General features: G+C 48.3%; 2 protein-coding genes across 2 annotated transcripts; both read right to left on the bottom strand.

Annotated features, from left to right (window-relative positions):
* Positions 1 to 2,289: 2,289 nt before the first annotated feature.
* Positions 2,290 to 3,207, bottom strand: LOC123362011 (olfactory receptor 52I1-like). The gene has a single exon (XM_045002262.1). The coding sequence runs from the start codon at positions 3,190 to 3,192 to the stop codon at positions 2,290 to 2,292; it is 903 nt and encodes a 300-aa protein (XP_044858197.1). The 5' UTR covers positions 3,193 to 3,207.
* An 8,343-nt stretch (positions 3,208 to 11,550) lies between these two features.
* On the bottom strand, positions 11,551 to 12,492 carry LOC123362018 (putative olfactory receptor 52P1). The gene has a single exon (XM_045002274.1). The coding sequence runs from the start codon at positions 12,490 to 12,492 to the stop codon at positions 11,551 to 11,553; it is 942 nt and encodes a 313-aa protein (XP_044858209.1).
* Between the last annotated feature and the right edge of the window lie 1,190 nt (positions 12,493 to 13,682).

The following is a 13,682-nucleotide window of genomic DNA, read 5'->3' on the forward strand; positions in this document are numbered from 1 at the left end:
GCTCCACAGGTGTCTCTCTCTTGTTTTTCAGGGTTACACTGACAGAGGTTCCCCAGTGTTTCTGTTCAAACCCAACCGCCATCTCTGTTCCTGGGGTGTGAGTGCACTCGGAGCTGACTGGTGATTGCAGAGGGACCTCCATGACTAGGAAATGCAGCCAGGAACTACCACAAGATCCAGCTTAGACAATGTAACCCACATGCTTCATCCGGGAGACAATACATTGAAACACACACTGAGTGGAGGGGAAAACCTGGCAAGCAGGGATGGCTGATGGACAGGCCAGGGCATCAGTGGGCCTCAGCCAGACATGAGTTTGCAACATGTCACAGCTCTGAAGAGAGTCACTGATATGAGACACATGATCATGAAGCAGCAGTGTGATATAACTCCTCTCTAGGGGTGAAATTCACCCCGATGCAGAGGGACCAGTACAAGACCAAGGCACCAGGTAGTTAATGGGACTTAAGTGGTGACTTTTACCCAGTAGTGGCTATTCCAGGAATCCCATTGCCTTCAGTTGGGTATCACATCTACATGCAGCTGCAAGAGGAGCCACAGAAGTAACTAAGGGTGAGGGGGGCGCTGTGAGCAAAGGTTGAAAGAGCTCAATCCGTACAGTGTGGCTAAGCGACAGCTCAAGGGCATGTGGCTGAAAGGTGCAATCCCCCAGGCGGCAGGGGAATGATTTAGGAAGTCAGCGTGGCGGCCGGCAATGCTTCCTTCTGCACAGGTTCCACGGTTTATCTTCCAGCTGTCACAACATCTGCATCTGATGGCCAAAGTCCATGCGGCGTCTCTCGTGGGGTGCCAAGACCGTCAGAACTTTGCGGCAGGGACTGTTTTTCTTCTCAAGGGTGTGTAGGGCATTGTCACAGGGCAGCTGGTCCTTGAAGGGGAAACGGGGCCTTCGGCTACCTCTACAGGGTCAGCTCACCTCCCGAGATGGGCAGATGATTTTGGTCATGTGACTAACAAAGCCAGGCCAGGCCTAAGGATAGAAGGGAGATGTCTGACGGAGAGTGAGGGGTTGACTCCAGCTCTGTAGGGCTGAGAGCGCTGGGCAGGACAGAAGCCTGGGGAGCTGCAGCTGGAAGCTGCTGCATGTGCGTGCTGCAGAGGATAAAGGATAGTTCAAGCTGAACCCAGCTCCGGGAAGGAGGACTGGGGGCTCCTAGCTCAAGGGGAGAGAAACACTGACCCGGGGTTGGGACCTGGAGGATCCATGTGTGGAGACTAAATAAATTGGATGCCCAGAGAGGGAGAGTTTTAGTTACCATTGGTATGTGATGTGCAGTTCTTAACGGGACCTGAGCTGAAGGGGAAACTGAGGCAAGACACTGCAGAATCATCCTGGCCAGGAGGGGGTCCTCAGGAGGAGGCTGACCCTCTTACAGACACATAGCACAACTGGACCCTGATCAGGGCCTCTGGGGCCTACTGAAATACAAATATTGTCGCGTACCTTGCACGGAACCAGGACAATGTCAAGCATACGAGTTCAGTTGTTTCTGAATGATCCACCCCGCCTGTCACCAAAACAAATCTGAGACTGATATTTTGCTAATGGAAACCTTTATTAATATTTTGCTAATAGAAGCCCCTCAAAACTCAACCACGGCTGCACTCTTGTCATTCAAAATCTTCACAACCCCTTTCCCCCAACATCTCGAGGCAGATGCCACTCCTGGAAAATTGCAGGCAAATGGTTCATGTTCTCTGAAGTTCTGGCACCATGAATACAGATGATCACAATGGACACTGTTCTGTGACCTTAACTAGAGCGGATTAAACAAGCTGTCAGATACACTGTAGGGAATGATTCTGCATTGCTCTGGATTCCAAATCTAATTTATATTATGAAGATAGTTATTATTAGTTGTTTGTATTGCAGCAGAAAGGAGAGATCAGAGCCTGGTTACGTAGGGTACTGTACAGACACATCTTTTTCAAAGAATTTACAGTCTAAATAGTCGAGACAGACAAAGGGTTGAGAGGGGAAACCAAGGCACAGAAAGGGGTTGTGTGTGGAGTGATGTGCCCAAGTTCACACAGCAGATTAGTGTCAGAGCCAGGAAGAGAGCCTAGTCTTGACACCCAGTCTTGTGCTCTAACAATTAGACGAAACTGCCTCTTATTAGGAGCCAGATGCTGCTACGCTCACTCGCGTTGCGACACTCCTTACGTCTCCAGTAGTGCCAGTGATTTCATGGTCACTACTCTGCGTGAGTGAGGTTGGCAGAATCTCCTCCTTGCTGAATAGATCCGGTGAACGACTGATCACACTCCTTAGACTGGATCCTTCTTGGGCCTAAATACCTTCAGCACTGCGTCCTGCACCTGCTTTGTCCTCATGCTGTAAATGACTGGGTTTAGCATGGGAGGAAGGGTGAGGTAGAGGTCGGCCAGCAGAACCTGAGTCTGGCGAGCCACACCCTGGCCAAAGCTCTGCGCGTATATGGAGGCCATCCCGGGAACATAATAAAGCAGCATCACGCAGAGGTGGGATCCGCAGGTGCCAATGGCCTTGAGGCGCGCTTCCTTCTCGGCAAGCCGCAGGACGGCGCGAAGAATCATCCCGTAAGACACGGAGATGAAGGCTGTGTCAGTCCCGACTATGAGCGTGGACCCAACCACGCAGTACTGACTGCTGGCTTGGGGATCGGCGCAGGCCAACTTCACCACAGCCATGTGCTCGCAGTACGAATGGGCAATCACGTTGGAGCCGCAGTAGGGTAAGCGCTTCATCATCCAGGTGACGGGAGTCATGAAAAGGGCAGCTCTCAGCAGAATGGCCAGGCCTATCTGTGTCACCTTTTGGCGCGTTAAGATGGCCTGGTACCTCAGAGGGTAACAGATGGCGACATATCTGTCAAAGGCCATCGCCAAGAGCACCCCTGATTCCGCAGCTGTGACGGAATGAACAAAGAACATCTGCGTGAAACAGGCATCGAAAGCAATCTCCACCGAGTTCAGCCAGAATATGCCGAGCATCTTGGGAACAATAGAAGTAGCCATAACTAAATCAATGACCGCAAGCATGCACAGGAAATAGTACATGGGTCCATGGAGGGTCTGATCTAACCTGACAGTAAGCAGAATCATGCTGTTTCCTAGCAGCGCAATGATGTACATTGAACAGAAAGGGATCCCCATCCAGACATGGGAAGCTTCCAGCCCTGGGATGCCCATAAGGCTGAAAGATAATGAGCTGGAGTTGGTGTGGTTGGAAGGAGCCAAGGCCATTTTGAAGTAGTATGTTTTCTATGAATAAAAAGAGAAAAGACACTTAATTATTGTTTAAATGTCATGAAATGTTTCAAATAGAACTGGTGGGAAAACAGATTTTCCATCCCGACACAAAGTTTGAGATTTTGATTTTGTTTTGGTCCCAAATCAAGAGAAAAAGCCAAAATTTTGAATTTTTCTTGTGAAATGAAATTTTAAAAATAAATTCATTGTAGGCCAATCCAAATGTTTCATTTCTATGAATTTGAAATGTTACATTTACATTTTTTATCCATAAGAACATAAGAATGGCCATACTGGGTCAGACCAAAGGTCCATCTAGCACAGTATCCTGTCTTCCGACAGTGGCCAATGCCAGGTGCCCCAGAGGGAATGAACAGAACAGGTCATCATCAAGTGATCCACCCCTGTCGCCCCTTCCCAGCTTCTGGCAAACAGCCTTTCAATTTTAAAGTGATATTTATACAAACTAAAGTAAATTTTGGAAAGAAAAGTTGTTCTGAAATGAAAATTTGAAATGCTTCATTCCAAAAGGGTCCAAGTGTTTTAATATTTTAAGAAAAAAAAATTCCTCAATTTTATCTCAACAAAATTTCACAGACATAATAGAAATGTAGGGCTGCAAGGTACCTGAAGAGGTCATCTCATCCATTCCACCCCCTCACTGAGTCAGGACCAAGTATTCCTAGACCATCCCTGACAGGTGTTTGTCTAACCTGTTCTTAAAAATCTCCAGTGATGGGGATTCTACAACCTCCTTAGGTAACCTAGTTCAGAATTGAGCTGTAGCTATAGTTAGAAAGCTTTCCCTAATATCTTACCTAAATCTCCCTTGCTGAAAACTAAGCCAACTACTCCTTGTCCTACCCTCAGTGGACATGGAGAGCAAGCAATCACTGTCATCACCAAAACTGATATGATTTCACACCAAAAAAATCATTTTTGTCAAAAATGGCATTTTCTGATAGAAAACTGCTTTGACAAAAAATTTTCAACTGTGGAGTGAAATTCACACCTGTGCAGCACAAGTCCCATGCATTTTTATCAGTGATCTGGGAGAAAAGCATTTTGATGATGCAAAGATTGGTTGGGTGGTAAATAATGATGTGAACAGGTCACTGATATGGCGTGATCTGGATCAACTTGTAAGTGGAGCGTAAACACTTTCATATTCATGCAGCCAAATATGAGGTCAGGAATCTAAGGAAAAAGACAATAGCTCACGCTTACAGGATGGGAGACTGTATTGTGGAAGGTAATGACTTTGAAAAGGACGTAGGGACGTGGTGGATCATCAAGTGAACACGAATTTATGGTGCAATGCTGTGGCGGCTGACATGATTCTTCTAGGTAGAAAAACTGGACTACAGAGCTGGAGTAGGGAGCTGATTTTACCTCTGTGGTTGGTATTGCTGAGACTGACACCGGAGCACTGTGTGCGGTTCTGGCAGCCACATTTTGAAAAGCACGTTGGAAAATTGGAGAAGGTTCGGAGAAAAGCCACACAAATGATTTGGGGAGTGGGAAGCCCGCCTTGCAGTGGGATTAATCTCACCACCAATAGAAATTTGTCCAATAAAGATATTCCCCCCCCCCCACACCGTGTCTCTCTCCGAAGGAATTCAGTCTGTTAAGCTTATGCAAGAGAAGGTTAAGAGGTGCCATGATGGTCTATAAGCACCAATTTCTAGTAGTAGAAGAGTTGTTTAATCTAGCAGACAAGATCCAGTGGCAGAAGCTGAAGCTAGATAAATTCTGACTGGAAATCAGGCCCACGTTTCGATCAGAGGGTAACTCACCATTGGAACACATCAGTGGAATTTTAAAATGAAGATTGGCTGCCTTCCTAAAATGTAAGCTCTATTTAAAAATTTTCTGACTGGTGCTATGCAGGAATTCAGACTAGATGCATGTGTAACCCACACCCCTGCTGGGTGTGGTGCTCTGTCCCATCTGGTGGGACTGAGCCCACTTAGAAAGAGAGAAAATGAGTCTGCTCTACACTGTTAGCTAACAGCCAGGTGGCTTTTAGCTCATGCGGTAGAGGCTCATGCACTAGGCTCCAGAAGTCCCAGGTTCAATCCTGCCTGCAGAGAAGTGGGGTCTGTCAGTGTTAGAAGTCAGGGCTCAACTGGGAAGTCTTTGAAGCTCTCTGGATGCACTTCCTCAGCTAGGGGAAGTATGTAACCCACACATTTTCTGGGTGTGGTCTGTCCCATCTAGTGACCACTTTGAAAGATAAAATGAGTCTGCTCTACAGCCTTAGTTCAGGGCTACCGAGAGGGGAGGAGAAGTGGGGCAATTTGCCCTGGGCCTCACAGGGGACCCCACGAGAATATAGTATTCTATAGTATTGCAACTTTTTTTTATGGAAGGGACCCCCGAAATTGCTTTGCCCCAGGCCCCCTGAATCCTCTGGGCAGCCCTGCCTTAGTTAACAGCCAGTTGGCTTTTAGCTCATGCGGTAGAGGCTTATGCGCTGAGCTCCAGAGGTCGCTGGTTTGATCCCGACTGCCAACAACTGGGGTCTGTCAGTATTACACATGTACCTAGACTTTGTGGTGGTCCTCTGCACAGAGGTGGGCGTCACCCCACAGGAGCAGAGGTGGCACCATACACACAGAAAACAGAACAATGAATAAAATGGGCTGTTTTCCCCTACACGCTTGTCAGAGGAGAAATCACATTAACAATGAGATGAGTTCTTTAAGATACAGGCTTATGTTCAAAGAGAGCTGTGAATCTCACCACGTGCGGGTCAGTGGCACATGCTTTGCTTTCAAGGCACAGCAGATTAGTATATTTTTATTATGTATAACTGTATTACCTTAGTTTCTAGGAGCCTCAGTCATGGTCCAGGGCACCATTGTGGTAGGAGCTATATAGACGCACTGGCCACCGTGGGAAGACAGGATACTGGGCTAGATGGACCATTGGTCTGACCCAGTCTGGCCGCTCCTAAGTTCTAGAACACAAAGATGGTCCCATGACACTGACAATTTAAGGAAAGGCTCCTGATCCCATTCAGAAGCAAAACTCTCACCACAGCCATCAATCTCACCTGGCTACAGCAGTCATGTACCGCTCCCTTGGAGGTTCCTCTGGTCACGCTGAATCTGTGTCACTCACCGATCTGCCAGGCCTCGCAATGCAGGAGTATTTAATTCATCCTTATTAAACCCCAGGAGACACCAAGCCGCACCCACTGGGATTCCATTGTCTTTTATGTGAGCACTTGCAAATTGGCAAGACACGCTTCTGTTCCTTTGGTTCTCTCTCCAGGTTAAAGTTCGGAGGCTAGATTCATAGAATATCAGGGTTGGAAGGGACCTCATTGCTACAGACACCGAGGGGGCACTAGATCGCTGGTGCTGCGACCACTGAGCAAGCTGCCGCGTGCTAGGGATCCCCTAATAATGCCATTTCTCTGGGGACCTTCTCATCATGTGTCTCTGGATGGTATTTGCGAAGCATGACGTGTGTGTAGCCATATCCCCTTGTGCTATGATCCCACCTGATCTCAGCTTCGCAAGGGACAGGCTTGGATGGGAGACCCAGGGAGCCTATGGGTATGTGGGCAGTGAGGCTGGTAGTACAGTAAATACTCCCCTTTCCTATCTATCTAGACACAGAAGTGTGGCTTTTAATGGAGCAGGACGATCATCTCGTCTGACCTCCTGCGTAGCCCAAACCAGGGACATTTATCCCGTAATTCTTGCATCAAGCCCATAACTTCAGTGTGAGCTAGAGCCTCTCTGTCCGAAAGGCATCCAGGTTTATCCCAGTGATATGCAGCCCTATCACAGGGCGGCCGTACACTGCAGCCTCTGAGTACCATGCACACACAGTAGTGAGGTCCCTACGTGAGGTCTCTGGCTCATCTCTCTTCTAGGGTTATAGGAACCCCACTCGGGATAAGGATTTTTGTGTTTTGTTATTGGTGGAGGATAGGATGGATCGTTATGTTGATGGTGCTGGGGTAATTCTTATGATGGAAAGGCCTTTTTGAAGAGACATGTTCTGCATAAAAACATAAGAACGGCCATATTGGGTCAGACCAATGGTCCATCTAGCCCCGTATCCTGTCTTCTGACAGTGGCCAATGCCAGGTGCTTCAGAGGAAATGAACAGAGCAGGGCAATTTTGAGTGATCCCCTGTCATCCACTCCCATCTTCTGGCAGTCAGATGTTGAGGGACACCCAGAGCATGAGGTTGCGTCCCTGACTATCTTGGCTAATAGCCATTGATGGACCTTTCCGCCACGGACTTGTCTAATTCTTTTTTGAACACACTTATAGTTTTGGCCTTCACAACATCCTCTGGCAGTGAGTTCCACAGATTGACTGTGTGTTGTCTGAGGCACTTCCTTATGTTAGGCCATATCTACATTAGCACTTATGTCAGCAAATCTTTTGTCATTCAGGGGTGTGAAAAAACACTCCCCTGAGTGACATACGTTTTGCTGGCATATGTGCTCGTGTGCACAGCGCTGTCAGCGGGAGACGCTCTCCCATCGACATAGCTACTGCCGCTCGTTGAGCTGGCTTTATTACGTCAACGGGAGAGCTCTCTCCTATTAGCATAATGTAGCTATGCATCTCACAGCGATCTCACAGCTGTGCTGCTGTAAGCAAGTGTAGACATGGCCTTGGTTGGAAACCTGATGCCTATTAATGTCACTGGGTGACTCCTCATTCTTGTGTTGTGTGCAGAGGAAAATAACGGTCTCCACACCAGTCATGATTTTATAGCTTTCCATCATATATCCACTTAGTCGTCTCTTTTCTAAGATGAGTAGTTCCAGTTTTTTTCATCCTCATACAGCAGCCGTTCCAGACCCCTCATCATTTTTGTTGCCCTCTCTGTACCTTTTCCAATTCTAATATAGCTTTTTTGACCAGAACTTCCTTCAGTATTCAAGGGGTGGCCATACCATGGATTTCTATAGTGGCATTATAATGTTTTCTGTCTCATTATCGATCCCTTTCCCAATGGTTCTGTTCATGTTTTTGACTGCCGCCGCACACTGAATGGATGTTTTCAGAGAACTATCCACAATGACTCCAAGATCATAGAATCATAGACTTTAAGGTCAGAAGGGACCGTTTACCCCTTTTCCCAGATCATTTATGACTATGTTGAACAGCACTCGCCCCGGTACAGACCCCTGGGGGACACCACTATTGACCTCTCTGTGCTGCAGCTCCCGAGGGCAAAGGCGAGAACAGCCAGCTTTTGAACTAAAGGACGAGGGTTAACATTGTACAGCTGTCACTTGCTGTAACTGTTAAATGCTGATCCACCCAATGTTGGTGCACAGTTCCATTTCTTGATGTTTGTACATTTCAGTTATTCTTAAAATTAAAAAGTTTCTATAAGCGTAGGGACTCTCTGACAGTGTGTTTGCAGACTGGTGATCAGAAGAGAATGGGTTAACGCTGCTGTTTGTCCAAGGTCAGGGGGTGTCTTCTGTTTTCAGTAGAGTGGCTTGTAGATTTTTGGGATAGAGAAGACTAAGGAAGTTGTCCTATGGAATTGTGGGATACTTCCAATGGACTTCTGGGACATGAGGTAAGCAGGGCTGCGGCTATACTGCAAAGCAATAGGGCTCATACCCTGGTTCCCAGCTTGACTCGAGCTTGGACCCTCCAGCCCTGCAGGGTCCTGGGACCCTGGGTCGAAGCCCTGAGTTGGCGCAATTAAAGTGTAAATGCAACGGGGGATTAGCCCTGAGCCTGGGCTCAAGCCCGGGTTTATGTTCCAGTGTAGACATACTCTCAGTCGCATTAGTGAGTATTAGGCTGTATATTGAGGCACTGGGGACTCTGTACTTGTGCTGGAGCTGAGGAGAGGACAGTGTGTGTGACTCCACACAGGGGTCCCTGAATGGTCCCTTTCACTGCCTGAGGGCCCGTCTCTGCCCAGATTCAATTGTTGGTTTTTAGCTGAGTGCAGCATTTCTGCCTGGCGCTAACTCCTGCCTCCTCAGGGCTTGTGGGAGGGAACCAAGGGGTCTGGGCCTAGTAGGAGTCAAGCAGGGTATTCTCAGGAATGTAGGTTGGGATTGGGGATCCACTTAACGAACCTGGGGTTCTCCCACCAGCACTTAGTTCCCAGGGCCAGGCTGTATCCAGGGGGAGGGATAGTTCAGTGGTTTGAGTGTTGGCCTGCTAAACCCAGGGTTATGAGCTCAATCCTTGAAGGGGCCACTTAGGGATCTGGGGCAAAAATTGGTCCTGCTAGTGAAAGCAGGGGGCTGGACTCAATGACCTTGTAAGGTTCCTTCCAGTTCTAGGAGATTGGTATATCTCCAATTATAAAACCACAGTACTTTCTGACCCATCCAGTGATGGGAACGTCCTCTTTCATTAAGCACAAGATACATGCAGGAATCAGTATCCTCCTTTTCCTTCTGCAGCTTTCTCCATAACCAGAACTGATTAGAGAGCTGTACCAGAGGCCCTTCCCCCTCCGCAGACAGTCAAGAACATTCTAGACATGAAAATCTTTGGAATAATGTATATTTTAGAGCAATTTATAAGGATTCCACCTGGACAGAAATACCCTCCCTCCCCGATGGTAGGCAGCTCTCCTGAGCCCCCATTCTCAAGGCACATCAGTTGTCCCAACCTGGATTGACAGGAGTGTCCCATCATGTTACCATCCATCAAAAATTAAACATGCCGTTGGATGGACAGTAGAAAACCAGTGGAGACAATAATGATGTCAGGGAAGACAGGTTCTGAGTGCCCCGGGTTACTCTCGTGTGTGTTACAGGCGGAGCATTTCCACTTCCAAAAAGCCTCATTTTCCTAGCGCTGGTTTCTATGTGACAGACGCATGAGGAAGAGCAGGTCTGGTGCTATTTCCATTTGTCTGGCCTAAATCCCGCAGGAATAGCTGATGATATTCATCATAGTTAAAATGGAGTCCTGCATCTCATACAGCAGCAGCGATGAGGGCTAGAGAAGGGAGAACCTGCCCAGGGAGGATGAATGGATTTTTGTTCACCTCAATGGGGGCTTGGAAAGTGACTCTTAAATCCACTGAGTAGGAGTGTGCTCAGATACTGGTGTGCAGCGCTGGGGGGTGGCAGAGAGACAAAGGCTTTCTCATACCTTCTAATTCCAGCTTTGGTTTCACCCCTTTCCATATCCATTGTGAGCTCTGCTGAGACACCCTGTGCAAATACCAATATTAATGAATAATAATAACAAGGGATAGTGCAATGGGCCTTGTATACAATCAGTATTCCCACAATTTCCAAATGGCACGTTTTAATCATTTCATTTTTCATTGCTTTTGTGATTGTGCATATACGGTTTCTCTCTTAAAATGACAAGGAGTCCGGTGGCACCTTAAAGAGTAACAGATTTATTTGGGCATAAGTGATCATGGATAAAAACCCACTTCTTCAGATGCATGGAGTGAAAATCTGGTATAGAATGTCCAGGAAGCTTAAAATGGTCTTTAACAGTGTCACAAAACAGACATAATGGTGAGGAAGACACAAAGAGCAGGTGATCAAAAAGTTTGAGACAAGGTGACATTACAAGTGGAAGAAGGAGACTGTCAGGACATTGTTAAGAATTTTTAAAATAGCTTCTGAGTAACTTGCAGGGCTGAGATTCACTAAAAAAAACACCCCATAGCAATGTAGGGTGATGTTTTTTAGCCTTCCTCTCAGAACACAGCCGAGTTAAGTTTTTCTGTAACTGCTCAAGTAAAGTCGCAAGCTATGGTGGAAAAATACAATATACATCCAGAGGGAATTCTGTGCTTGAACACAGGTGCTAGTTGGAGTCAGCAGCCGCCACACTTGGGCAGCCATTCAAGGCTAACAGATAGGTAGATATGCAGATTGATGCTAGATGGTTGGGTGGAGGGATGGAGGGATAGATTAATGTGTAGAACTTGGCCTCTGAGGTGGGATCAGTCTTATACCGGGTACTGTTGGGAAAAGGAGCATTGTTGATTTTCACTGTTAAATATGAGCCAGTGATATGGGTAAAATAAGCAATGATCTAAACTTTCATCCCCCAGCTTAGGTCAGAATTAACTTCTGCTAAAAATAATTACTTGTGTTCATGGCGATTCTGTTCTTTCGGGTCTTGGCCAGGATTGTCAACCTATCTGGAAGGAAGGAAGCACCAGAACTTTCATGAGAGAACATCTTCTTGTGGGATTTCCAGCCTGAGGGTCTCCAAGGTTCCTTTTAGATCAGAATTGGAAGCTCTGGGTGCCTATCTGAGCCTTCTGCGTCTCACTCATCGTGGTTCAGCATCCAACGCTAGCGGGGGTCAAAGCCCAGCCTGGATCTCTTTGAATGGCCTCAGCACCCGGCCCCTGATCTGCTTGGTCTTCAGGCCGTATATGATGGGGTTCAGCATGGGTGGCACCAAGAGGTAGAGGTCTGCCAGCAAGATGTGGATGTGTGTGGGGATGTTCTGGCCCCAGCGCTGCGTGTAGAAGGAGAACAGCGGGGTGTAGGAGACCAGGATGATGCACATGTGGGAGCCGCAGGTGCTCAAGGATTTCAGGCACGCGTCCCTGGAAGAAAGTCTGAGGACGGCCCGGAGGATCTGGATGTAGGAGATGGCGATGAAGATGGAGTCTGAGCCCACCATAATGGTCACGGCCGTTATCCCGTAGACATAGTTGGGCGTGATGTCCCCATAGGCCAGCTTCACCAAGGCCATGTGCTCGCAGTAGGAGTGGGAGATGACCCTGGGCCCACAGTACGGCAGTCGGCTGACCATGCACATCAAGGGGGTCAACAGGCCAATGCCCCGCACAAAGACGGCCAACCCGATCTTGGCGATGACGGCGTTGGTGAGGATGGTGGTGTAGCGCAATGGCTTGCAGATGGCGACGTAGCGGTCGAAGGCCATGGCCAGCAGCACCCCCGACTCCATGGCAGAGAAGCTGTGGATGAAGAACATCTGGACCACGCAACACTCAAAGCCGATTTCGTGGGAGCGGAACCAGAAGATGCTCAGGATCTTGGGCACGGTGGAGGTGGTGAGCACCAGGTCAATGCCGGACAGCATGCAGAGGAAGTAGTACATGGGCAAGTGCAGACTCGGCTCTGTCATGATCACAAAGAGGAGGGTGAAGTTCCCCAGCAGGGCCACAACGTACATGGCACAGAACGGGAAGGCGATCCAGAAGTGGGTGGCCTCCAGCCCGGGAATGCCCATTAGGAGGAAGCTGGAGGGGGTGGAGTGATTGTAGCATGACATGGCGCACGGCCGGTTTCCAGGACCATTTCGGAGGCTGGAATTGAAACCACACAGCAGGTTCGTGTCGGCAATGAAAACGCTTTGTCGCTGCAGGTTGTTCCTCTCTGGACCCCAGTGCATGCAGAATGCCCCTGTCTGCCTTCTCCCATACGGAGAATTACAGCCCCGTCACCCCGGCCTTCACCAGCTCCTGGGCCTCCCCGGCTTCATTCACCGCAGGAACCAGTTCATAATGGCCGTCTTTTCTACAGCTCTCCCAGGATTTGCTCAAGCTGCGCACAAGGACCTTTTCTCTATGCTCTTCTCACTGCTGCTTCCCCTCAGAGCTGGACCACAACTGTACCCCCAGTTCCAGTTTTGGGGACCTGAAACAACAACTAACCCAATGTCTGAATGGCTTTATTCGACAGCCCAGAAGGATTTAAATGCAAGAGAAATGGAAGGTTCAGTAGAACCCTGAGATGGGGTCACAAATGGGGTCACCCCTATGCCTTAGAAGGGTGTAAAGAGCATCTCCTTCTGGGCAGGGGCGGGTGATGGCTGAGCCTTGTGGGAGCACTGAATCAGCACTCTCCCCAGGCCTCATCCATCACTTTTGGAGCAGTGTTAGTTGTGGGGCTGCCCCATGGAGGAGGTAGGGTTTCACGCACCCTGGGCTGTAGCAGCCATCTTCTAGATGGACTTCCTGTTTGTAGGGGCCTTTTGTCCTGCATTATGCGATGAAAACCTGCATCTCCTGGGAGTTAACGGAGGTCAGTGTGTGTAGATGACAACTGTAATAAGAATATAAGAACGGCCTTACTGGGTCAGACCAATGGTCCATCTAGCCCAGTATCCTGTCTTCCAACAGCGGCCAGTGCCAGGTGCTATAGAGGGAATGAACAAAACAGGCCAATTTCGAGTGATCCATCCCTTGAGTGTTGTCCAGTCCCAGCTTCTGGCAGTCAGAGCTACAGGGAGACCCAGAGCATGGGGTTGCATCCCTGAGCATCTTAGCTAATAGCCACTGATGGACCAATCCTCCATGGACTTATCTAATTCTCTTTTTGAACCCATTTAAACTCTTGGCCTTCACAACATCCCCAGTGAACCTATTTCACAGGTTGACTGTGCACTGTGTGAAGAAATACTGCCTTTTGTTTGTTTTAAACCTGCTGCCTATTAATTTCATTGGGTGACTCCTAGTTCTT

Source organism: Mauremys mutica, chromosome 1 (assembly GCF_020497125.1).
Source record: "Mauremys mutica isolate MM-2020 ecotype Southern chromosome 1, ASM2049712v1, whole genome shotgun sequence".
In the NCBI taxonomy this organism is placed as follows: Eukaryota; Metazoa; Chordata; order Testudines; family Geoemydidae; genus Mauremys; species Mauremys mutica.